The following is a 27,593-nucleotide window of genomic DNA, read 5'->3' as shown; positions in this document are numbered from 1 at the left end:
TTCAGTGGAGCACCCACATGTGGCGAGTTTTAATGAAGACACATTTACACGACAACCTTGTACACACCACACACATTTTTTAGAAAGTTATTTGGTCCAGCATACACCAGTTACTGTACACATATTAACTCAACTCAATGTTAACATTACATGCACATACATACATACACCCTTCTGGCCCGTCTGTGAAACTAGATAACACGACAGCCTGCAGTTATTCAACACCCTGCAGCCACTATTACAAACCAGAATCATATGAGGTGAAAGAGTTTTACCACTTAGACAGTTAAATTTTTACATTTAGTGTCTGAAAACATTAATATTTTTCACTTTCAATCAGGAAAAACTTGTGTTTAGTGGTACAACTCCTGCATTATATGACCCTGGTGCTCACTATTTGGTTGCTGAGCTCGCAACAATAACAACAAGTCTAATTCTACTATTACTTGTACAGTGTTTTGTAGCACCTGATAAGGTTATAGAAGTCTGTTTAGGTACATTACTTCAGATAAGTTAATATATTATACAGCAGTTAGTTATGAAGCCCTGAGGTCAGCCATTTTAACATCTTTATCACATCCAAAGCTAATCACTTGTAAATATCTTTACTCACTCTTCTGTACTTGTCTCGCTCACTGGATATACACACACACAGACATCTGTGAAGCACTGTACAGAGATGACACATCATAACATACAGCACACCACACACATGGACATCACCTTATACACCACTGCATTTCAGTACCACAAAAAGACTGACAGTGAGGGTGATTCATTTTTGTAATAATAATTCAAGGTTAATGTTTTGTAGATGGATGAAAGACAACTATTTCTTTCTTAGTGGTTGCACAGTATTTAGCTCCTTCTCATCTGGCCCCTGTTTCCTCCCAGTGAATGAGAATTAGTAAAAGCCTGGAGCATTCAGACATCTCTGCTATCTGTGAGAGGAGAAATGGTGGGGAAACGGGGAGGGGAAATGTCCATGCTGTTGCTGTGAGACCCATCAAAGTTTTCATATTGGTGATTATTATTTGTTTTAAGGCTGTATTTGGTGATGGGATGTTAAGCTTTCTGACTTCAGTAGCCCTCGCTCGTCTCTTTTTCCATCCGACATCAAAACTAGGTTCCTACACAGTAGTTTACCCATGTAAACAAAAAAATCCCCAACCATCACTGGGATCTGCTGTCACCCCAAGCATTCATTTTCAACCACTACAAGTTTTTGCAAACAGGTAAAATAAACCAAAATCCAACCACATATGTTTTTGAGATGTGTTATAAGAAGTCCTATTACTGGAAAAGATGTCGTGTTGACTCCACTCGGGTGAAATATCACTTGAGGCGAGTCATTACAGCAGTGGGAAAAGGGCATCGGGCTGCATAAAATATATTCTCAGCATCTAAAAACTCTGCTGTGGAGGTGACAGATTTATTCCTCTATTCTCTATTACTCACACCATGCAGGACAGGATTCTACCATATTCATTTTGTCAGGGTCTATGGTTTCAAATCTACTCTATTTCACATTCACATCAACACAACTCTACACCACTGCAGTGAGAGGAGAAAATGAGAGGAAAAAGGCACTATAGAAATATTTAATTCATGGCTGATCAATAGAGGGGGTTGGACAGATTTTTTTTTTTTTTTTTTTTTTCAGAGATCAACCTGAGAATTTGAAATGATGTTTTTGATCTGTAAGGGCTAAAATACGACCTTGCTTTGAACTAAATGAACAAAAGCATCAGAGGGGAGGATCCTCAGCCCGTCTCTTCTGATTGATGATGAAAAGAGATGACGTGAAGCTGCGTAGCTCTTTATCTGCTCCCCTTCTCTCTCTCTGTCTCTCACTCACACACACTATAATTTGTTGCCAAGTAACCGTGGCCTTGCAGAGTCCCCGCTGCATAATTTCTTCTCATTTGTGGTCTGAGCTGAGCAGCGTAAGCACTACAGAAAAGCTCTGCGGATGTCACACACATCCTTGGCGGAGTGTGTGACACCTGCCTCGGCTGCGGATTAGACGCCCATTTACAAATGCAGCCTTCATAGAGGTTCAATTTTCTACATGCTTTACACACTTTAAAGGACTTGAAGGGGAAAAATTCACACCAGGATACTCTCAACACAGTTATATGTGCTTCATCAATTTATGATGCAGTCCAGGGGTTATTTTGCTTTGAAGAGCTGGATTTTATTTTGCTGCTCTAGTCACTTTTCCCTCAACCTGCCTCGTCTATTTTTGCTTCACTTAGTGATGATTGCATTCATGCCTCTTGCACAAACTGCAACATGCCAAACGGCCGCTGTGTGTTTAGACCTTCTGAGCTTAGTTTGAGGGGAGAAATATGTTTTTCTGCCTTTTATATGAAGGATCTCTCCCTGTATGATTGTTAAATGTTGGTGTAAATCGATGGAAGGGAGGCTTTTGCTTTTTGTAAAGAATTTACTGGTTAATCATTGATACTTTTAATAGCTTAAACATTTTTCTTATCAAGTATCACTGAAGTTGCACTGGGAATATGTTGATGCAACATACTATTGTTTATATTTAGCCAGTTATTTATGGGAATGATAAAAATAGGTAATGCTTTATTTTACAGGTCCCTTAATTTTACAGTAATTTCCTTATAATTTGGTACAAATTGCAAGAAAAAAGTGTTAAATTGGTTTAATTGTAAGTACCCACTCAGTGTATTTGGGTTAATTGTTTTTTGCAGTTTTGTGTGTCAAAACGAGCATTTTAGGTTTTTCAATAGTTTCCTAAACGTGGCTGCTGTGTAACAGGTAATTCTTAGGACATTTCTTTGAAAGGGTTATGCAATTTATATGGGAAATGTGCTCATTATAGAGTTTTAAAGAAACAATCTAATTTTAATATGTAGTTCAACACAAAACTGAAAACTAAGTATCAATTGCAGAGTTGTTACGAGTCTAATTATTAAGACTTTTTGCAAATTAACAACTCAAATGAACCCAAATATAATGAATCAGCACTTACCAACTAAACCGATTCAACTGCTTTTTTCTATTTTTTCTTATAATTTGTTATAAATTGCAGCAACCTCTCTGTAAAATGCCCTAAAAGTTACCTGTTAAATACCTGCAAAATAGTCAGAAAATTTCCAGGAAATTAATATAAAATTAAAGAACCTGAAAAATAAAGTGTTACCAAAAAAATAGAAACAAGAATTGCAGGCTGCATTATCAAGAACTGTTTTAAACATGCGTTAAGAATGTTTCAGTGGTGTGAATTTTTCCTTTAATTAACAACACAGGACATACAATATGCAGGCTGAGGTGCAGGATGGGTTTCTAAAACGGCCGCAGCTGTACTTCATTTTAATCATTAACCCCATAAATTTCATACTAAATGTGCGCGTCCTTAGTTGATATGAAATATTGTATTAAAAACAGGAGGTGATAACTACATGACATGACAGAGGTGCATCATAAGGTTAACAGTGTTACTGAGAAGTGAACAGGGATTAGACACATGACGACGACATTCAGTGATTCACACACACACGAACAATGACAACAACAATGCTTTGGATTAGTGAAAAAGTTAAAAAAATCACAATCTTGAGTCTCAGTGACAAGAGTGAACATGGATATACACTCAGTAATTTGTAAACAAAATATACACATACATACTGTACCTTATACTCTAAATCTACTGTGGAAACCCTTTTTCTGTTTTGGTTATAGTCATTCATTTTCTATCTTATTTGATTGGCATATTTTTCATATAATCCATTTCATTTATCTATGTATATTTACAGAACTTATCTATTCATATTTTTTAGTTATTTTCTGAGAGCAGTGGATTCTACTGTTGGGTTCAAATCAAAACTAAAAGGATTATCTAATAAACACTTTACAAAGTGCAAGAGTCCTGCCAGCGAACCACTCAACAGCTCTGTATCTTACAGTAACACGTATTCACACATCAAACCATGCTGATGGAGCAAGCATACATCAATACCTTTCACTTCAAATCTTCATAACATGATTCCAGCATGACATTAACATGTTGACTGCATGTTAAGCAAAGCAAACTGGCCTGATTAAAGCTACAGACAGCAGTGTGGTATATGTTTAGAGACGATAAGTGCTTTTTTTTTTTTTTTTTTTTTGCTGCAGATAAACGTTCGCCTCTTCACTCACACTTCTAATGGCTGGACAAGAGACGGCAGGTCTGTTACTTGGCAAGAAATGTGCCGCTGGAAGAGGGAAACGTTGACATTAATTGTCCAAAATGTATTAATGCTTCCATCTCTGAGGAAGGAGATATTAGTTGACTCACTGATTATTGATTATTATTGTATGTATGATAGATGCAGGTAGTATTACTTGGAAATGTTCTCTTGAATATGAACTATCCAGTTAGTTAATTGTGTGTCATTTTTGTAAAAGATGGTGCTGTTTTTTTAAAATTATCAAATAATTTTACAAAGAGCTGCAACAATTAGTCAGTGCTATTAGTGTTAATAGTAACAAAATCAATACTAAAACTATTTTTAGTCTTTTTAAAGAAAAAAATGACCAAATTCTCTGATTCCAATTCCTCAAATGTGAATATTTCCTGGTTTATTTAGTCCTAAACTAGATATTTTTGAATTGATGACTGTTGATTGGGACAAAACAAGACATTTGAGGACGTCATCTTTGGCTTTTGGGAAACTAGGAATGACATTTTTCACTGTTTTCTAACATTTTATAGACCAATCAAGTTGATTAATCGAGAAAATAATTGACAGATTAATCGATAATGCAGCCCTAATATCACAGTCATTTCACCTCAGTTTACTTCTGGAGCTCCTGATGAGATTTGGGCACCAGTTTGAGTGGAATGCGTGAGAAAGAAAATGATTGCATATCTCACAGCCCCAAAGTCTTGTAACCACATTAAGATTTGTTGCAACATTTTTATGTTTTCTGGAACATCTAATAATCCACCAGTGATTCAGTTTTTACTTCCTGGACCCAAATCTTGCCAAGCAATATTATCAAAACCTCTGTCCACTGGCCAAGATTGTACTCGCTGCCTAGCAACGCTGGCTTACTGAACATTCAATCAATGAGTTTTTGAACGTCTTCCCTGCAAAGCCAAAGTATAATTAACTGCATAAGTAATGAAACAGACGAATAGTATGAGTTTATCTGCCTATAAAAGTGTTATTGGTGCAAAAGTTGGCTGCACATTTAATGGCATTTATTGTTATTGTCTGTTAAGAAATCTGTAACCTTTTTTGGTCTTTTTTTGATAGTTTTGAGTTGGTGTCACGCTGCTGCGTGTGGCTTTAAGTCACCTGACAGTCTTCCTCTAGCGAGTACAGTATGTAGCAACACAACAACACATCTGGGTCACAGTAGCCTTACATTTACATCCTCAAAGTTGCGCAGAAAAGCAGTTCCACTTGCTAAATACACACACACAAACAAAAAGTTTCAAAACCCACCTGGAGCAGAAATCATCTTCACAAGAGAACATCACGATCCAGATTCTTTATGCATGCAGCGTGTGAACACACCATAGTCCTGGTTTACTAAGCTTTTGTTACAGGGTCACAGGTGTTTTTGCAGAGTGTAAATATTGAGCTACATGTAGCCTTTCTGTCTGACGAGCACATAGTTGAACACTCACATATGAGATTCACGCTCATATCAATTATTTAACTCTTTGATAAGAGTTCAAACTTGAAGCTGACATCATTTAGGAGTGAAATATTCATTGTTTCATTGTTGCTGCCTTCATCTCTGCTTTTGAAATAGCTCCTGCTGACAAATCCTTAGTAAATCTGTGTTAAAAGTTGCAGTTGAGTCATGTGAACTGTCCCCATGGCTCATAATTCTCTATTTTGTAGTGCAGTTGTGTGTTAATGAATATTTACAGTACCACAAAAAACAACTAGAGGAAGAGAGACATAGGCTTGGCACTGCTTCAGTATTATCACATAGACACAGACCGCAGAGTCTGTACAACCGTAATGAAGAGTGATGTGTGATGAATGTGTGTGTGAGGGTTGTGTTTGTGTGTGTTTAAATGTGTGTGTGTGTATGTTTGTGTGCATGTGTTGTGTACTCCTGCTGTCCTCCTCCTCCTCCTCCTCCCCCTCCTCCTCCTCCTCCTCACTGTGTGGGGGAGCAGTCGTCTAGATCCAGCAGCTCTCTAACCAGTCTCTCTCCAAACTGTGCTCTGCTGTAGCGTTTGACCGTGTAGGCGTCAGACATTTTGTAGAGGATGTATGCGTTGTTGATGGCGATGCTGATGCTCAACCAGAACACCTGCTGCCAGGTCTTATTGGGCTTATGGAAGATAAAGTACCTGGGGGAGAAAAATAAACTTTTACTCCAGGTTTTCTATTTAAGGTATCATGAGTCAACAAAAAAATTAAAATAAAAAAAAGTTTGCTGAGCCACAAATGTTAAAAACAGGTTAATGGTACACAATTTCTCTTCATTTCCCAAGATTCCCTTGAGTCAGATGTTTCAGGTGACCTGACTAAGAGTTAATAAAATTGGAAGCACAAGCACAACAATAAATCTGCTCAGGTACAGCGTGTGTGACTTTAGGTCCCCCTATTTAGTATTTATAAGCAGTATTCAGATATTTAATAAAAATATTTTAAGTGTATATTGTAAATGTACAGTATTTCTCTCCAATGAAGGCATATTATTACAATTGTGTTTTACTATATTATCATTCTTTTTATCTGGAGGTGTTATAGTGATGTGTGTTAAAATACATTTAAACGTAGTAGTAATTAAATGTACTGTAACAGTAGCTCAAGTAGAAAAAAGTCATCAAGTCAGCAAACTGACAAAGTAATGTCAGTTAAACAGCCACGTTTATCTAACGTTTGCTCACATTCAGTCTAAAGTTTGCTAATATTAGCTAACGTTACAATGTAAAAGTTTCTAACATTAGTGTTGTGGATTCTCTTCTGTATTTTTCAGTCTTCAATAACTTTGACTAAATATCCACGACTAAGTTCGCACCAAAGGAACCAAAACAAAGATACAGTCAAACATAACTTTACTTGTGTGTCATAACTTCTCAACGTTAGCTAATGTCAAATCAGAAGTTTGCTAATATTAGCTAACATTAGTTACCGTAGTGACTTAATTGAAATGAGCAAGGCTGCCTTTTGTTGCTTATGAATTCAACTTTTCATCAGTAAAAGAAAAAATGTCATATTTCGTATTTCAAATCTTGAAAAGCAGAATATGCCATGTTATAATGTCTCCCTAAGATGGGACTGATTCAAGATTCTAGTCACCATGAACCCAACGCAAGAAAGCAAATTAAACATTACAAGTTAATTGTACTGTCTTGAATCAAGTGTATTTTTGTAAAATAATGTACATACTTGCTGTACTTGTCGTCATATTTGCAGATGTAGCTGAGGTGAGCCGCAAACGCCTCAACAGCCAGAGGACATGGAATCTCCCCACTTTTTCTCTTAATGATCATACCTGCCGCAAACACACAAACTGAAGGTGAGTTACACAGAATACAAACAAGTTCCCACTGAAGGGATTCGTTTTCTCTGTTCTCAGTGGTCACCTGGCCAACAACCAGACATGGGAGAGGAATAGGTGGTGGAGGTGTGCGGGTGTGCCTCGTTACTACTTGTGTTTTTAGCTGGTCTCTTTGTTGTTTTGTCCCTGGAGGGCTGCTATGTTTAAAGGACCTTTTTCACGACACACATTCTGACTTCTCACAGCAAGGAAACGCACAGGTGTAACTAATAACATCAACAATGGCTCTGTTCCATTTAAATCCCAGTAAGCCATGACAGTGTGCCATTATGCATGATACCAGGACCCTGGAAATGGTACACATAAATGGAATAATGCCATTATTAATGTTATTAGTTGCACTGATGTGTAACTAATAACATTTCCTGACTAGTTTTATGCTCTACTTTCTGGACTATTACTGGTCTTTGCTTCAGATTTCTAATCTGGAAAAACATGGCAATTTAAATTTCTCCATAACTATCTGCCAAAATCAGTTCCCGAACAAATTTTGTATGAGAAATACCCCGAGCACTTGTGCTATGATGTAAACACGCTTGCTGATTAAATTGTGTGTAATCAGGCTAAATCGATTCTTGAATGGATGTTTTTAGACTTGAGTCTTATGGTTAAATATAAACTTGTGAGATGTAGTCATGGCTGCACACGGCCATCTTTCTAATCATGCAATCGTTGATATAAGAGATAAAAATGAAATGAAAACATCACCAAGGCCCAATAGCTGCTATTATACCGTATTGTTTATGTGTGTATAAGATTATCAGATTATCATTTATCACCATGCATAGACCTTTTTTACATTACCATTGAGGAATTGTAGAATACAATGTACAATGATGGACATAACTGGGTGAGTGAATTTCTAACATCTCACTCTCTAACCAAGGATGCATGCAGTTATCACCAGCTACACTCTCCTCAGTCTCCTCACACTTTTCTGGCAGTGTTTGTGATGAAAAGCTCCCAGGGAATTCCAAGTCTATTGTTTTATTGCTGTTGCTGTTATCTGGGAACATACAGCCAAGTCGTGGCCGGGATAATTTGATCACCATTGATGGATACAATATTTCCAGAACAAATTGTTCAGGCAAGCAAGGCAGAGTTGTTACTGTATATATGTTAAATCTAAATGTTGGAGCTTGGTGATATTGTCTTGAAGTAAAGCCAAACAATTTGAACTACTGGTGATGAGGGCGAACTTATCCAAGGACCTCACTGTTATTACAGACCACCATCCGCCACAAAAGAAGCTATTTCCTCTCTCTCTGATGTACTACTCAACCTTAATGACTCTGAATTAATTATCCTGGGTGACCTTAACTTGCACTGGCTCTCTCCCTCCTCTGATATTATTAAAGACCTATTTGATTTTCTAAATCTCACACAACTTATTGACCCTCCAACTAGAATCAACCCGAGAGATCATAGCTAATCGACGCTGTTGGACATTGTGCCTACAACTATGCCACATAAGTACACATCATCTGCTGTATTTTGCGATGATGTCAGTGATCACTGTGCTATTACTTGTATAAGAGACTCAAAACTACCCAAAGATGTTTTAAATGTTTTGATTTACAGACTTTTCTTCATTGTCTGATACCTGATGTTGAAAAAACTTGGGAATATTTTCATAATGCCTTTACAGCAATGTGTAATAAGCATGCTTATCTAAAGAAATTTAGGATTCGTGGCAGGTCCATGGCTCACTGAAAGGTTGGCTCTTATGATCAGAGAAAGAGATGTTTCAATGGTCAAAGCTTGAGCCACAAATTCTGCTATTGACTGGTCTGCTTTTAGAACTTTAAGAAATGCACAAGCATGACCGGAAAATCTAAATCAGATTATTATCTAAAAACTGTCAGAAAATCTCAATAATTTATGAGGCAGCTGGATTTGCGAGGTTATGACATCACACGAAAATCCATCTTGTCAGGCTTCAAGTTATGTGCTTGTGTCCGAACAACTGGTGGTTTGGACCAATCAGCATCATATGAGGATTCTTGTGTGATCTGGTGAATCCAGCTGCCTCGCAAGGTAAGACGCTGATAGACGGTGACAGACAGATGGTTCATCCAATCACCTGTCTGCCCTTTTCCAGACAGTTTACAAGGACGACTTCTCAGATGGGACTGTGTAACAAACCATCTGGTGTGTCAGGTTATCTAAATTTTGGAAGCAAATTAAAGAACTGTCCTGTTTCAACTCTTCTTCGGGTCTCCCTGAAGATATGTTTTGCAAATAAGTTGAAATTAAGGACAAAAATTATATAGTTGGGCTCTCTGAGAAACATTTTGTATCAACTGGCTGTATTTTCAATGAGTCTAAATCAGGCTCTCATTGCTCTAACTTCAGCACTGTGACACCTTGAACTGGTTCATGAGAAGCCTCTTTTGTTTCTAGACCCATTTCAAAAGAGGACATCTGTATTGCTCTTAAAGCTATTGATCCAAGAAAGTCCTTAGGACTAGACAACCTAGAGCCTTCCTATTTAAGGCTGCAGCTGAAATTATTGCTAAGCCTATGCAGTCTGTAGACTGCATAAATTGCACCCAAAAATTACACCCATAAATTGACCCCAAAATTATGGAAGGCAGCCTATGTCCTTCCCTTTTGAGATCCTTCAGATCTTAACAATTATCATCCAATCAATCTCGGAACCCATCAGCTATCAGTTGATGATGATTTAGCCTCTTGGGCCAACAGCCAATATTTCGAGAAGGGTCTATCTGCAGTCTTGCAGACTCACACGACAAACCCACTTTACTACATGGCTGAATTGGTAGACTAGCCTTAACTAAATATATGTAGACAACTTCATTTGTTTATTTTTGCATACAAGGCCATGCTGGGTAAACTCCTCTCACATATATGTAACCTTGCTCCATCTGGTGGAATCAGCTGAACCAATGAACTGCACTGAAATGCACCAGCTATGTGAAAACTGGCCATTTGGCATCGTAGCACATTGTAGTAAGCTGGATCGATATTGAATTATCATATCAATAAAATAGGTCTCTACTAGATGATTGTGTTGTAAAATGGCAGCAATTAATGAAAAAAAAGATGCTGTGTGGCAGAAAAACTGCTGTTTTACCATTAATGAGTTCTGTTGTATTTTATGATTTACACCTACCCTTGGGGCATGTGTGTATCTATTTAGTTGTTACTTAGTGTTATGTTGTAATTTATCTCTGTGGTGCAACTGCTTTCTAAACTGTGCAGCTCTTTTGTAATTTACCACTGGCTCTAATGTCTCCATAGGATTTTGAAATGTTGATGACAATGAACAGATTAACTGAAAACAGTAAGCTTTACACTATATTCAGTGAGTGATAATAGTGGTGGGGTCATTCTTTGGGGGAAAGGGTGGTGGAGGATGTGCTGCCCCCTTTTTGTTTGGATCAGGTGGCCAATTCTTACACATTGAACCTTTAAAACCAAAACAGAACTGTTACATTGAGAGTGGATTATGCTGTAAGAGGAAATGGATTATCATGGATTAGCAGCTCTCAGTGATTTTCCCTGACATGAATGCTTAACGATGTGCCAATTTCACCTGATGGTAACTTGTATCCAGACTGTGGTTAATCTTCTTTTCATTAAAAATGTCTGATTTCTGAGATTTCAAATTAAGTCCAAAGTCTTTTCTAATATTATGACAAATTTCCTACAATTATGCAATTCTAGTCTCAGCCAAAATGTGGGTATTACATAAGTGCATCAGAGCAGCAGCGTTTACCTTGTTTTGTTGGGGGGTAAGCGTTGGTGAGGAACCTGAAGTGTCCCTTGTTGTACCAGCTGATCAGTGACATGCTGCCTTTCATCATCACTCGTGATTGGCCGCGCTGTGCTGGTGTGGAGCCACACACCAGCATGTTCTGGGGTAAGCCTGTGCAGTCACTCTTCCTGGTGCTCAGCAGACCACAGCAGAAGATATCTGCAGAGGGACAAATACAAAGACATGTTCTCTCTCTATTCTCTACCCACATGTAACTCTGGTGCATTAATTGTGCTTTTTGTGTTTTCTGCTTCGGCTTTGAACCAAAACTTACAGAACAAACTACTGTAGACTGTTTATATCTTTTCTTCTTATTCATATCTTTTCACCCATTTCTTTCTTTATTTCTTACATGGATGAGCAGAAGTTAAACTTCTGGCTTGCTGACTGTTGCTGATTTGTTACCGTTCTCAATTTGGAGAAGGATTTCTCTTTGTGTAGAGCGTGTGTGTGTGTGTGTGTGTGTGTGTGTGTGCGTGCAGGGTAATTAACTCAGCTAATTAATCCAGCATGATAAATTTGAAAGAAAAATGTCGGATAATGCCTTCACAAGCACAGAGCTGAGCTTTTTTTTTTTTGGCTGAATGCCTCATGGCAGCTTCACCCAATTAGGATGACAAAATATTGATTATATCTCCAGACTTGTTTTTCTTTTCTTGCTGTACTGTAGCTCTGCCCGATTGAGTTTAAAATTGCTCCACTGTTATTGTTTAGTGAAAGAGCACTTGTGATAAAAACTTTTTTTCCACGCTGTGCTGATGATATCGTCAAAGGAGCACAATCTGTTAGGCTGACTATTTATTCTCTGCCTTCACTGATTCACTTGTTTTTTAAGCTTATTTGATATGATGACATTGTCCCACATCCGCTGTTATTATGAAAGAAGGAAACAGGTCATTGAAGAGAATTCAAATGTGACTCACCCTTCCACAATCGGATTATGCTTTCATAACCAAAAGATTGCTTTGGCATAATAAGCATGAAAATCAGAGCTGCTTGAAAGATGGATGATCAGCATAGAATATCACCATTTCCTCCAAAATGTCAGATATGCAGAAAATGTGATATTTGTAAGTTATTTATTTCAAGTCGCCAAGTGTTAAATGGTGTTTCTGAGCAAATGTCCACTTAAAACTCATTGATTTCTTTGAGCTGTGACCTGGCTAAACACTCCCTACAGGATCTCCCATGATTTATTGTGACAATAAACGGTCTATTGTTGCTCATCCCGGGGCTGTTATGGTCGATGTTGGTTGGTAAGCAAAAAAACATCCATCTTAACAAGTCACATAGTCTGAGATTCGGTCTTCAGATGTGTTTTTTCTTTATAAGAAAAAATAGAGTGTGATAATTCTTCTTCTTTTCAGAACGAGTTCTCCTTTTAACATGACAGAATGAGGCAACTTTGTGCTTTGATGTAAACTCAGTTACACTTTATTCTACAGCATCCTTGAAACACATTGATGTATATCAGGAAAAGATGCTGCACTAGTTTGTTTTACTAATAAGCAAAATCACTGCTTAAAACAGCTATTTTTTTTTGCAAAACTGAACCTTTCTTTAAGATATTATATTTAATTTAAAATATCCAAGTTTCTAGCTGAGAAAAGAAGAAGTTACTACATGAACCGACAAATACAAACACAGTCTACCAGCATATACAGTAAGTATGACAGAGGCATGCTTGTGCTTTAGCATATTTATATGCGGTCATGTTTCACATTGTAAGGACAGCTGAAGAAAACAAAAAGGAGTGCTCTAGCTGCATACTATAGTGCTGTGAAGGTGCAACAGACTACAGTCATCCTCTGTGCTGTTTAGCCCGGGGATGTTATCATCACACCATGATTAAAAATAAATAAACAAACAAAAAATTGCAGAAATAGGTGGGACATGTGAGATGAGGAGAGAGATTACAAGCAGTACACAAAAGCAGAAGGTGAGGAAGGAGGGAGAGGACAAGACATGACAAAGGAGGAGTGCAGAGAGGCAGGAGAGATATGATGAAACACAAATCAGAGGAAGAAAAGGTGTTTTTTTTCTTTAGGCAGCATGACTCAGACAGAACAAAAGATATAATATCTGCTGCTGCAGCTTGCTTGTGTACCTTGTTTGCTGAACTCGGTGAAGAGGCTGAGGCTGGTGATGGACGGCCCGGTGAAGATGATGGTGTTCCTGCCGGAGATGTTCTGGCAGAGCTGCTTGGCCACGAGGCTGTGGAGCTGAGGCTTGTTCTTCAGGGTGGCCAGACCGTCTGTACCCTGACCCTCCTTCAGATGGACTGAGATCTGCAGAGTCGCGGGGGGGGGGGGGGGGGGACAGGACATGTAAATAAAATGAGTGGAAAACAGGCAATTTTTGCTTCAATTTACATGAAAGCTTAACATATATGCCCTTTACTTGACCTCTAGTTCAGAAAATCCTACAGTAAGGAGTCTAACGTTAACGAGAATACAGTGTTCATTATGCATCAAAGAGTTTGTCCAGAGGCGGCACAAGAAGAAAAGCAGTGCGTTGGCTGAAATCAACTTGTATGCTCTGCTGATTGTTGTCTCATTTAGTCTGTAAAATGGTAAAAAATTATGAAAAACTGCCATTTACCATTTCTTAGAGCCTACAGTGATGCTTTTGATTTGCTTGTTTTGTCCAACCAACAGTACAGAATCTTAAGATATTCACTGTTATATATGTTGAAGACAAACAACAAATTCTCACATTTAAGAAGCTGGAACCAGAGATTTATTTTGTATATGTGCTTGAGAAATGACTGAAAAGATTAACCGGTTATCAAAATAGCTGCTGATTAATCTTCTGTCGATTGACTAATTGATGAATCCACTAATTGTTGCAGTTCTATTATGAAATATCTGGTGTGTAAAGAAGATATTTTGGTCTGATGTTGGTGCATTAAGAAAACTCACAAGTGTCCAAGATGGAAAACCATCATCCTGTCTGTAGGAATGTAAATTTTATGGTAATCTTCACTTTACATTTGAATACATTTTTAAAGGACAAGTTTGGGCATCTGTTCAGTTGCTGTTGAGATGTTGCTCTGGATCAGGACAGACTGACCTGTTCTTCTTAGTTCAACACACTGGTGCATCATGCACTTAAAAATGCAAGTCTCAAATATAAAGAAGAGCTCAGCTGGCAAAGAAAACCATTATCAAATACACACAAACATACACACTTTATTAAAGTCTGGTATCCTCTTGCACTCACCTTTCTGCTGTTGTTCACGAGCTGAACGGCATTAGCTTGATTAACCAACATCTATGCCAGGCCTGTGGCTATTACACTAAGTGGTCAGTCCATGCTGCTGTGTGTGTGTTTGTGTTTGTGTGTGTGTGTGTGTGTGTATCCTCGTGTGTTGCCCTGGCTAATGGAATCTCATTGATTCACTCCATTAACTCGTTTTATTTCCTAGATCTTTTTTTTCTCCCCCTTGACACAACTCATTGAGAGAAAGAAGATCTCAGTGCTGACACACGCCAGCGTACAGCGGACTGGTAAAGACTGAGTGATTGCTAAATGGCCACTGTCAGTATGAATGCTAATGCTTATTTGTTCAATGGATGAGATAATGGAATACGGCTTTAAATGATTGAGTCTGTGATATTTCTTGTTTTGCCAAGGAACAAAATGATGAATAGTTTATTATTTAATAAATTTATAAATCATTACATTTGTCTATTATCTTATTTGATATAAACGACTGATAACTACTAATTCTTCTAACTAATTCTGATGGTTACTCCTATTTCCACTAATATGATTCTGGACTACATCCACACTAAAGAAGGAAACGCTCCTCCAGCAGTCCTGTGCCTAAGATCTGTCTATTTATGGACTCTGTCCAGCGTAAAGCACCTTTACAGCGTTCTTTACAGTGTTGTATTATTTTATTGCAGTTCATCCTACCTAATTTCTCCAAAAGCCCGTTAAAGTTTGTCCTTGAGCAGGTCAGTGAGAAACCTGAGAAACTGCTAACATGCTTTATTCTTCTTCATTAGTCTATTTCTAGTGTCATGCCAGTTATATATACTGTTACGGACTGGGTGGCATGGTAAGAGTTACTGTTATGCAGTTATGAGAGTGAGTGTGTAAACATGTGGTGAGTTTAGATGCTGTAAAGCCTGTCAGTCATTCAGCAACCTGTGACAGTGACTTGTGTGAGATACAGGTAGCGTAACAGGACCATAGAGGAAATGGGTTTAGTTTTCCTGCTAGTTCGATTCAGGGGCAGGAGGTATCCTTGCTGCGGGAGTCTAAGCAGGAGGCTAGTTCAGAGCTAACAGCAACTGTTTTTGTCGTTTTGGCATTGGTTACAGCCCACAGTTTGCTAATAAACTGTCAGTAAAACCAGGCTATGCTACAATACATACAGTATGTCTGTGTGCTCTTGTAACTTTGTTTTTGTGGGGACCAATTTCAGTAAAAGACCCAGAAAAAGTGGATATTTTTGGAACATGAGGCCAGACTTCACTTCCTCAAAGGGCTGTTTGAAGGTTAAAACTTTATTTTAGGGTTTATGGTTAGAATAAGGTTTAGGTTAAGGTTAGACATGTTATTGTAATACTTGAAGGGTCATAATAAACATATGCTCTCACTTTGTGATTTAACCATTTTGCACCAAGGGAATAGTCCCTATGAAAACAGTGTCAGGGACACTGTTTTTGAAAGACATGCTGGTATTCACCTCCACTGAGGAAGCAAAAATCTCAGAGACAGATATTTCAAAACCGGGACACATAAAAGTGCTGTCAAGAAAGCCTGCATGGCCAGATACCACTGGAGGTAAGTGCATTATGTCCTTTTAGGTAGAGCACTGCACATGTTTTTGTGTGTGCCTGCATGTGTGTGGGTGGCTGGATGGAAGACCTGCACAATATCTATGTTCGAGTTTAAAAAAGAAACAAAAAAAAAACATGTTAACAACCTGCAACCTGCAAATTTCGTGGTATCACCTATAGTTTTGCCATCCTGTATAACAAATACTGGCAGGTTAAGAGGTTGCCTAACGCACTTGTCACCAATTTAAAAATACAAAATAAATACTGAAGACTCTTACAGTTTTGGAGTTGTTGTTTTTTTCTCTGTAACGACCTCTATGATGGAGAATGTTATCCAGGTCTGACAGTCCTGCAGTGCTGGGCCACAGTCAAATAGTAGTGTTATATAAGTTACCGGTGTAGGAGTGGAAGGTTGTGGTAAGGGCAAGGCTGTTAGTGAGCAGATCTAACACAGATCAAACACAGATCTAATGATGAGTCAGAAGCTACTCTGCTCTGAAACAGCATCAAAAGGAGATTCTGACAACCAATATTTTTGCCCAGAAGGTGTTTCAGTTTGATCATTTCATAAAGTCAAACTTTTCTGCATGTAAAGCCCACAAATATTCACAATAAATTTATAAAAAAAATGTTCTTCTCTGTTGTGTCGACACATAATTGGCTGAATGCAAAATGATGCAACATTGACAACCTGAGAATAAGATTCCAAATTGGGCGGAGATCAAAGTCTCCGATGTTTTCATGACAGATTTTTTTTTTACTTCAGTCAATACTTTCTTACATTTTTGATGCAAAATATTAGATTTCTGCTATAAAGTTTGAAAGCAGCAAATTCAAACAGCCTCACAAGCAAACTCTCTTCTCTCTTTCATCTCCTCACCCTCTCTCACACTCACAGGACCTGACAATTGTGATTCTGATTGCTGCTGATTGATGTTTCCCATCTTTCATTCATTCACTAATATAACAAACTCCTACGAGCTGAGCGTTGCTGCTACCTGACAGATGAATCCTGTGGAGGTGCACTGTCGAACCCAGAGACTGAACTTCCGTTTCTTCCTCTTCCTCAGCTCTCTTTCCGTACAGGTGGTGATGAAGACCGGGTCCTCGTCTATCAAGGGTTCATGAAGAACCTGTAACAAACGGGCAAAGTTACTGTACACGTGAGTTTGTCTGAGTGGATTTTTATATAACCGCGTCATAAGAAAAGTACAAAATGTGTTGCTGGAAAAATAGCTGGCCTGAAGGTTAGTTATGATGTAACATTACAGCTGAGGGTTATAGAGAGAAGGCAGCCAATCGAAGATCCTCTCAAGTTGTGTATGTGTTTGTGTGTGATACCATGGAGAGAGAAAAAACACCTCTAAGCAGAAACACTCTGTATCATACAGCTCTGTCTGCAAAACCTTGCAGAAAAATGACTTCTCCATTGTCAGCTTCATTCTCCCTCCACTATTTGAGCAGTTATCCTTCATGTTAGCGTATATATTTTATCTTCTAAAGATGTATTCCTTCTTTCTCTCTTTTTCTGTCTACATTTTTCCATACAAACTATGAGTCTGGACAGGTTGCTTTCATGTTCTGTGCTTGACTGTTTCAAAATAAGACCAAACCCTGTACAAAATATAGACAAATTAAACATATATCTACAAAACATAGATGGCATGAAATTAGAATAAATGTTACTTAAATTTTTCAACCTGAGTGTGAATTTTGACTGATGCAGTAAAGCCAGGTGGGCCTTGGGGGAAAAGAAAGTCTGTGGGTATTTGTGGCAAAGAGGTTATCACGAACAGTGCAGGCTGCTGAGCCTGGTGGAAATGGATTAAGATTTTAAAATGGTAAAATATATATATATATGTGTGTGTGTGTGTGTTTGTGTGTGTGTATATAATATAATATGTATATAACATATATGTATTATAATATATATAATACAGAGACACAGTTCCAAGTTTTGGAACATGTTTTTATGATTCTCCATCTCAAAAAACAAGCACTCGAGAGGATGTTACCCCAAACAAGTAAACATTACTATGTAAATCGATGCTGCTTGCAGTTGTTGTAAGGATATCATCAAAAGGGCTGCATGTCGACATGCAAGTGTTACCGTCGAACTGATGGAATTAATGCAAGAAGTATATTTAGAATAGTGCCATTTTCCTCCTGTATATTTATTATTTCCTGAGTGCTGTGCAATGTCTGCTCACTGATCAGATGAGATGCAGAGCATGAATTCCCCAACAGGGAATAGTAAAGTGATGATAAAATAAAAATAATACAAAAAACTGACACACATCAACAAATCCAAATACATAAAAAAAAAGAAGGATTAACAGAAACACACAAAACAAACATTTTCTAACCCTTTCTTCGACAATTAAACTGGCATAATACACCTCAAACCTGGCCAAATATTTCCCTGGAGATGCTTCCAACCACACAACAAATATTTGCATTTCAAATTTTCTTTCCTCTGGTGCTTTCCTCTCCTCCCTCTCCATCATGATTTGACTGAAGCTGAAGTGAGCACCGACCAACAGCTCTTTCCTGCTCCTGGAACGAGAGCAACAAGCCATTTCCCAGTCAAATGTAGAGTTATGGATTATACAAGCGGAAGACTAATGAGGCTATCTAGCCTTTGGATGGATGACATCACCCAAAACCACAATGGCCTTTTAAGAAATATCTCATCCTGTAACTGCCACACATCAGCAGAGCGATTGCTACAGCAGCATGCTTCTTTGTATGTTGTGCAGAAAAACTAACCAGATATTTCTCTATTTTAATAGCTGATATACATAGTTACATTTGTATGTCAATGAAAAAAAAAATCCATCTATCCACTGGCTGTCTTGCAGTGGATGTTGTGTGAAGGCTGCGACATGGGCTCTTAAAGATTTTACACTTGCAAATCAATACAAAGCAGTGTCAACAGATCATCTTAGCGACTGCAAAACTGCCAGACTGACACAGAAAATGTCACACATCACCGTCAGCAGAAGCTGGCATAACCTGCTTTATTCAGCCCTGATATTATTCTCACATTAGCGCTGATATTCACACAGACACACAGCATCATGTCGACTGATTCTCAGACGAATCCAGGTCACACGCAGACAGTCAGTCTCAAGATATATCCTGTATTTGAACATTTTCGTTACTGTTTCCTCCCTTTGTTCATCTCTTAAACATTCAAATTAGAGATTGAATTATTTTTCAATTAATTTATTAGTTGGTAAAAAAATCAATGTTGACTATTTTGATAACTGAACTTGTCATTTATCATTCCAGCTTCTAAGAAATGGTAATATTTGCTAGTTTTCTTTGTCTTCACACTAAATATTGTTGGGTTTTAGGCTACTGGCCAGAAAAAACAAGCAGCGTGAATACGTCACTTTAGGACTTTGGTCTTGTGATTGCCATTTTTTTCACTATTTTCTGACATTTTATGCACCAAAATTAGAATAAATGAACAACTGATGGAGAAAATAATCAACAGATGAATTGGTTAGTTGCAGGCCCGACTCAAACTAGTACATCACCTTCCTTTCTACCTTCTTTCCTTCTGAGTCAGTCGTTATTAAATGGGTTGATTACTTTTGCGCTGTCTGTGGAGCAACAGTCTCAGTCTGTGCCACTCTCACTATCTGGGTCCACTCTCTGCCCCTGGCACAGAAATCTAACAGATAAAACAAACTGGCCTAGATACACACGTACCCCCGTCACTGCTAATGACACACATACACACACACACACACACACGGTTTGCCCTCGTTGTTTCAGTTTAGTTGTTTTTAGATTTAAGTAGATAGAGAGCTTTAGTGTACTGTAAAATCACACGTGGACTTGGATGTGATAGAAGTCTGGGCTTGCTGTTAAGAGCCGGTATCCCCAAATGCATCGCAGCACTAACATCATATTTCACAATGGCACAAAGACGAAGTTATGGCACATGTACTGTAGAAAGACCAAAAGCAATTTAATCAACTACTTCCCAGAAATGCGTCATTAATTTTTGAGAGCTCAATCGTGGCTGCAGATTCTGAACATGACGGCGTAAATGAAGTGGAAGCAAATTAAACAGTTTTAAGCTGAAATCTCATTATTTTGTGTGACTTTTATGGCAACAATTTCCATGTGTCACTGCTCTTTTTATAATTCTGGAGTGAAGACAAGTTGAACTGACATTCAGGAGCAAATGACATGATTTCTTTGACTTCTGCAAATTGTAACATTCTGCTATTAATTAGACGCGTTTTATATGTGATTTTAATCAGGTTGAAGTAAATAAGGCTGGCTGAGTGATTGCTGCTGTCTCTCTTTGCTCAAGAAGAGCAAATGTCTTTTTATTTTTTCTTTCAACCATCACTTTCAGATAATACAGTAATCAAGTTGGATAGGAGCATAACACTGATGGCGCTATTTTGATTTCAATAGTCTTCAACTTTCAAATCTGCTGTCCTGCTGTTCATCTACAGAAAAAGGCTGAATTAACTCCAGTCCACCCAAAATAGAGAAGCAAGGCTGGCGCTCCACTGCCCCAGTTGCATTAATGTAGATCTGATGCATACAGAGCGACTGAAAACAAGCTGCAGTAAGAAAGTCTTCTGGAGGGTAAGTCTGTTGAAAAATGAGTGCTTTGCCCAGATACTTGCTGTGTAGACTGTTTTCAGACTGGAGCTCCTCCTCGTGGGAGCCACTTAGTTGGTTTGCCCTATACTTCAAGAGAAAAGAAAGCTTTACATTTTTATTTTACAAGGTAACTGGAGAATTTCTTAGTTACTGTGTTGACATTGCATGTCTATAAAAGAAATATACTGTAGTCATACGTTTGGACACACTTTCTCAGACAGTATCTCTTATATCCAATATTGTGTCCGTAAAGGTTTTTAATTGTTTTGTTGTTGAGTTGTTTCATACTTGTCACTTTTCTTGGTACATTAAAGACTTAAGTTTATGTCAACTTGACCTGACAATTTGAAGCAAATGAGTTGAGTTCTGCAAGTTGCAACACTGTGTTATTACATAGATGTATTTTATACTTCTATCAGGTTGTTTCATACTTGTAACTTTTCTTGGAAAGTTAAAACTTAACTGTATGTCTAATTATAGATATTAAATTGATACAATGCATGCATTGCATTGATGTTAATTGTGCTGAGTGTTTGCTGTGGTGTTTAAAACTGATGCTGCAGCTGCTATGCCAGCTTTGTCAAACCAGTGAATGGTGATGAATAAATGAATAAGAGAGCACTCATAGCTGTCTGCAAGCATTATAAGAGGCTTGAGGGAAATCCTGCACACACCTGCGTCTGTGAAGGTCTGAAGGTGCAGCTGAACGACTGCTGCAGCGAGTCCAGGAAGGGCTGGATCTTGTACAGGCCCTGGTTGCTTCCTTGTGACGGCCGGAAAGCCACGATGTGGAAGTACTTGAGGATCTTCTCGAAGCGTGCCTGGCTCATCTTCAAGGCGATGCTCCGGTTGCTGAAGAAGCCCGAGCTCCAGATGCTGAGCACCGACTCACAGCGGTGCACACTGGTGGAGGTGACGAAGCCCAGGAATGCCTTCATCTCCTGGGACGTGACGGGGCGCCAGCCCTCGTCCAAGCCAAAGCGCTCCTGGAACTTCTTGGCGTACATGTTAGTCTGGGTGACCATGTTTTGGATGCAGTTGTCTGGAACGAAGAGCTGGAAGAAGTCCAGAGCTGTGGCGGTGGCCGGCATCTTCTGAGCAGGGCCTGGATCAGGACAGGAAGGAGAAAAGAGTGAAACGTTATGATGGAGGAAAACAGACAGATTGACAGTTAGTGAGTCCCATATGGGCTAACTCATAGACGCAGCTGTCACTTAATCCAAGTTTTTTAAAACTTTGGCACCAGGCCTTCACTTTGAGTGACTGCTCAATAAAAGTTGTCTCTTTTGACACTGCAAGACAGGATGAAAGTTGAATTAGTCGAGCTGTCACTGTCAAGGCTGTGTGGGAAGCATGCAAACTATTTTTTTGCTTAAATAAACGACACTGTTATCGCTCAAGATGAGAGGAACCAGTAGCAGAGAGAACATGAGAACTTTAAGAACATACTACTTTCACGTTTAATCTCTGGGCTTCTTCGTGAATCAGGCACTGCAGCTTTTGGTGTGAATGTCACAAGCCCAGGGCGGCGCTTCGAAAGTTTACACAACGTGACAGCAACCATACTGCGATCCTTGTCACAGCGTGGCGTTTCCATGCTTGCGGAAGGTTCAGTGTCTCGTTGCTTTAGCGTTATGGCAGGCAATGAGTCAAAAATCCTGTTCTGATGGAGTGGAGTCAGACGTGAGCCATGAATGAAAGGCCTCTTAAGCCATACTGTCAGTAAAGCATCAGCTGATGAGAAATTGTGGATTTGAAAACCTGTTAAACGACTCAGCCAACAAGGCTGGACTTAAAAACTTTTCCTCCTTTCTTCCAGTAGTTTACTGACATTTACCTCTCATTTAAAAGTTTGTAGGTATTAAGCATTCATGTCACACAGTCAGAACACAATGCAGTGACTGGGTTGATGTGTTTGCTCTCGTAAATTAGAGATTTTCTCTGTGGTTGTTGGAAAACGTGAGCGGGAATCTGAATGTCGAGCGGAACAACTTCAGGCTCAATTGAACAACACAATCTCATTATCTCTGAACAAGGTTTTCACTCTTTATCTGTCCTGTCTCTACTCCTGATCGGCTGGCTGCAACTGAAATAATGAAGGATTTTTTTTTCAGTTTTCTGATGTTGATTTAAAGACAACATGTACAAGACGGGAACTTAAATGGTGCTCTGTCAAAGCAACATGTAGGAGAGGACAAGACAGGAAGGAAAAAAAAAAGCGAGTACAGCATAAGCACGCCCACACAGCCGATGCTTGTGGCCAAGACAGCAGAAGTAACCGGGGCTCAGCTCAAAATCCACTCATTTGCATTCCATTAGACTTGAAAGCTGAATGTAAAATCCAGCGTGACTTCCTCGGAGAGAGCCACTCCTCAATAAAAACATCAGAAATTCAGATGGAAGGTCCGCTGAGGCAAAATGACTCGCCTCAGGAGTGTGCCAAAAATACAACCTGAGGAGAGACATATCATTTTTACAGATAATGAAACTGTTTCATCTGCTGCTGAGCAAATATGCCCTTCCTTCATTTTTTTTTTTTTAATGCATTCCTGCCAGCTGATCTTCAGCCCAGCCTATATGACTCTGATAGAACTACATCAAACATTTACAGAATTTTACTGCAGACTGCTAATATTATCTGATGTTGGTCTACAAGGGAAGCTTTCAAATATTAATTCCCCACATTACTCATTACCTAACTCCACCTATGTTGCACATACAGACAGACATATAATCCCTCATGATTATCAGCTGTTGTTGTATTTCTATTGTCATGGGACAAACATCTGCCTGCTTTTATAGCCATGGATTTACTGTAAGAATGAGAGATTACAGTGTATTTGGAGTGGATAAACCCTGCGTGCTCTCAGCTCAGTTTTGAAAGGAAATTAAAGACTCAGAGTCTGATTTCTGACTATTTTGTCTATGGCTGAAATTACTATCACAATATGAATATGAATAATTTTCTGATGTCAGTATATAAAGATATTTAGAATGCATATGAATTATCTGTAGAAGGAAAACATACAACAACTCATTTTGTTTGTTTTTAATTACCTTTTACTGGGATATTTTTTATCAGTCCCTGTTTCTTTACAGTACTTGACTGATTTAAGATTTAATATTCTGTTGTACAGATGATCAAAATTTTTCATGTTTTTTGATTTCCTAACTTTGTCCCAAAAGCCTGGAAAAGAAGACAGGATGGGTTATTTACTGTAATTAGCAGTTCACTTCAGATTCACTTTGCATGAGTCTGTGTACCTGTGTGTTTTTTCCATATAGGTCTGCAATGATACACTGCAACATATTTGGGTGAGGGACAGAGAAAGAGATGACATAAACAGTGAGAAATATAGGGTCAGACATGCAGATAAACTGACATATGGGGTGTACCAGTAATCTATAAGAGGCACTAAGCAAAGTGAATGAATAAATAGCTCTGTAATTCCTTTCAACATCACGATAAGGTGGTTATATAATCGGAGATGTGGATATATGCATCATAATCCTCAGCTTGGTCCTTTGCCAATCCCCTCGCCCTGCATAGGAAGCAATCTCACGCTGTCATGAAGATAACACATCACCTATAAACCTGACCTTGAGTAAGCCACATTTTCATGCAAGCCAAAAACCAGGAGTGGTTTCAAAACCTCCAGGTTCAAAAACCAAGAGGGAGTAAAGTAACTGTAAACAAACCCAAAACACAAACTGGTTGGAATCTTTGAGAGTTTGCATGAGGTTGACTCGATGCTCTTTGATGGTGGCTGATGATTTATGTAGGAGGGTGCACAGTCTCTGAGGAGAGGAGCTGTCAAATCAACGCTATGTCTGTGTCAGCACTGTCACAGCCAGACAGTGAGACACACGGACAGCGAAATGGACAGAGATACAGACAGACAGGCAGGTGACAAAAAGACAAACCAGGCAGATGGACAGACTGACAGATCCAGACACATGCTGACTGATAAAAAAATATCACTAACCATATTTCCACTGTGTCCGCCACTGGCAGACTTAGCGGAAACCTCATCCAGCTTAAGCTGCCTCCCATCCCCTGCCATTAAATCGGAGGAGAAACATATTTATAAGGCTCAGGATCCAGTCAGTCTTTATACTGTTCAGGCCGATAAAATCAGACTACAGTCTTGGCTACTTGAGGTCTGAAGTGTGATTATGTTCCCTGGCAGTCCTGCATCCATCCAGCCATGCAGCTCTAAATCATCCCAACCCTGATGCAGGATGGCGGGACCACACCCACACTGGCTGTGCTTGTACAAACAGACACTAGCTGTATTTTAACAAACACGCCTGCCGGTGTGCCAGGACACACAAAGCAGACAGATACACCTGCTGCTTCCTTAGTTTTGGTCAGCAGAGTCGACACAGTCAAACAGAGCAGGACGGAGTTGAATGTGGGAGCAAAGAACATCCTGTAACCTTTTTTTTTGCACCCCAGCTTGGCTCAGATTGGTTCAGGTTCTTTTGAATAAGTGAAAGCGGCGCCACTCCATATTTGGGCCCTGTCTCACAAAGCAGGATTACTGAAGTTAGCTGGATAACTGGGCTGAGTAAAAACCTGGAAAACATTCAAATCTGGAGCATGAACAGAAGTAAACAGAGTTGTTCCAGTTTTTGTTTGGTGTCCTGTTTACTCAGTAATCCTGCATCGTGAGACAGGCCCCAGCTGTCACGGATTTCAATTTAGGCACCACACAGTTTCAACAGTAGATGCAATCATTAAAAACTTCCATCTCGTGATCTTCTTTATAATTCTAGTACATTTTTCAATCGGTATTAGAACAGCATATAATCGATTCAGTTTGCTTAATTTGCTGCGAATCTGTGGCACTTTCGTGCTTTTATTCATGTGTATATGAAGGTTCCTGTGAGTGTGAGCAGACTGGGGTTTGGTCCATATCTGCTACAGCCATATGCTGGTTCACCACCAAGGGTGCAACAGTACAACATGTCACAGTGGATGCAGGGATATAGGACAGGATGGCATTCCCAAAAATCGCCTTGGCTTCAGCTGAAGAGACGAGAGAGGAGAACAGATCCAAATGAAGCCTGACAGAAGGAGAGAGGAGCTGCCCCCCCCCCCCCCCACACCCCCACCCACCCCTTCCGCTCCATGATGCATACTGTACTTAGTGGTAGATAAATGGATAAAAACTGCTTAGGAGACAGCAACAGCTTGGTACAAGTTGGCTAGCAGAGGGGTTTAAACAATGAGAGAACAATTTGTGGGATGATGGCTTTGTACATTTATCACAAAGACAGAACGGGACAAAGAGAGACAGAAAGAGACAGAGCAGTGTGGGTGCTGTTTAACTGTCACGATTCAAACACACACACACACACACACACACACACACACACACACACACGCACACGTCTCTGCTTTGCACGCACACACACACATATTCTATTATAAAGTGTGCAGCCAAAATCGGGGTGCCTTGACCTTAAGTCTCATGCCAATCCACTTCTGTTAATTAACTCACTGCAGGAGGATAAAAGACTATGTGTGCATGTATTCTGTATGCATTCACTATATGTAATGTGTAATGTGTGTGAGCCAGGAGGGAGACATCATGCTGTTTCTCTAAATTAAACAGCATGTCTCTGCATTGCCCTGAAACATGAGCACACACACACACACACACACACACACACACACACACACACACACACACACACACACAGGACAGCATGTGTATAACAGCACCAAGGGGTGAAGTATCAAAGGCTAAGCGTTTGCCATTAACTTAATACATCAATTAACGATGCAGTGTCATGCGTCTCACTGTCACCCACACACAGACACGTACTGGGAAATGCATGCACGGTGAAACAAGCATCCAGTTGTACCAGAGCAATAGCCTTTTGTGTTCTGTTTTGGCACCAGATGGGAGAGCCACAGAGATGGCCTGCCTGACCTGAAAAAAAACATGAACGTGAACTGCACTATTTCCTGTCTGTTTCCATCCAATCACCTCACACCCAGGGGCAACACTTCCCCGTTGCACAAAAAAATGACCTTATTCATCTCGTCGTGCAGCATGTCTCACCATATGTCTCTTTGTACGGCGGCACGGTGACATCCTGCAGACTCTCCGTCCAGCCCTCCTCCTCTGCTTGACTACGGGACAGAGAACCCGGGGGACCGGCTCCGGTTCCGCCGCTGCCACCTCCCGCTCCCCCGCTGTGCCCGCTCTCCTTATCGCCCCGCTTTTGTTGGTGGTGGTGTTGGTGTTGGTGGTGATGATGGTGGTGGTGGTGCTCCTCCTCGCCTATCTCGGCTATGCAGTTGTCGGAGTCGGAGTCTCCGGAGGTGCTGTAGAAGGGATTGTCGCTGCTGTCATCCCCGGACTCGCCGAACACGTCGTCGGATATCTGCAGGCTCTCGTACCGGGAGCGGGCCGCTTCCAGGAGAGACAGCGCCTTCCGCCCGCACTCAGCCATCTCTCTCTCTTTCTCTCTCTCTGTGGTGATGCTGCTACTCCCCTCTTTTTTTCTGCTTTCTTCCTCCCTCTTTCTCACCCTTCCGCTACGGCTTCAGCGGCGTGCAAGTGGTCACGATCCTGGAAAGAAGGAGGTGTTTGCCTTTAATGTCGCGGCTGCACCCTCCCTCTATCTTGAGATATGAATTGTGGTTCCCCTCTGCCCCTCCAGGCTCGGATGCTGGAGCCCGGCGGTGACCAGCGTGTGGATCCGGGGAGAGCTGTCCGCTTCAAGGGTACTGAAATATATCCGCCCCCCTGTTCTGCCTACAGCGCTGCGCACTGGGCAAAATGATCAATAGTCATGGCACAGCATCCGGGTTGAGA

General features: G+C 39.8%; 1 protein-coding gene across 1 annotated transcript; it reads right to left on the bottom strand.

Moving 5' to 3' along the window:
- pgbd5 (piggyBac transposable element derived 5) lies at positions 1–27,593 on the bottom strand. Its single transcript, XM_067610388.1, has 7 exons — positions 26,835–27,593; positions 21,435–21,865; positions 17,124–17,258; positions 13,440–13,620; positions 11,294–11,491; positions 7,380–7,485; positions 1–6,334 (listed from the first exon to the last, which is right to left on the bottom strand). Exons 1-7 carry the CDS (start codon positions 27,226–27,228, stop codon positions 6,139–6,141), a joined length of 1,641 nt encoding a protein of 546 aa, XP_067466489.1. The 5' UTR covers positions 27,229–27,593; the 3' UTR covers positions 1–6,138.

This window comes from Thunnus thynnus, chromosome 14, assembly GCF_963924715.1.
Source record: "Thunnus thynnus chromosome 14, fThuThy2.1, whole genome shotgun sequence".
Classification (NCBI taxonomy): domain Eukaryota; kingdom Metazoa; phylum Chordata; class Actinopteri; order Scombriformes; family Scombridae; genus Thunnus; species Thunnus thynnus.
Note: the sequence above shows the minus strand (reverse complement) of the source record. Positions and strands in the feature narration are given on the sequence as shown.

What these genes read in the sequence shown, in the direction of transcription:
- pgbd5 (XM_067610388.1), bottom strand. Translation starts at nt 27,228, where the DNA reads ATGGCTGAGTGCGGGCGGAAGGCGCTGTCTCTCCTGGAAGCGGCCCGC. An exon ending in CCACAGGATTCATCTGTCAG is followed by an intron (nt 13,621 to 17,123) that starts GTAGCAGCAACG and finishes GCGACTCTGCAG; the next exon opens with ATCTCAGTCCATCTGAAGGA. An exon ending in TTACCCCCCAACAAAACAAG is followed by an intron (nt 7,486 to 11,293) that starts GTAAACGCTGCT and finishes TGTTTGCGGCAG; the next exon opens with GTATGATCATTAAGAGAAAA.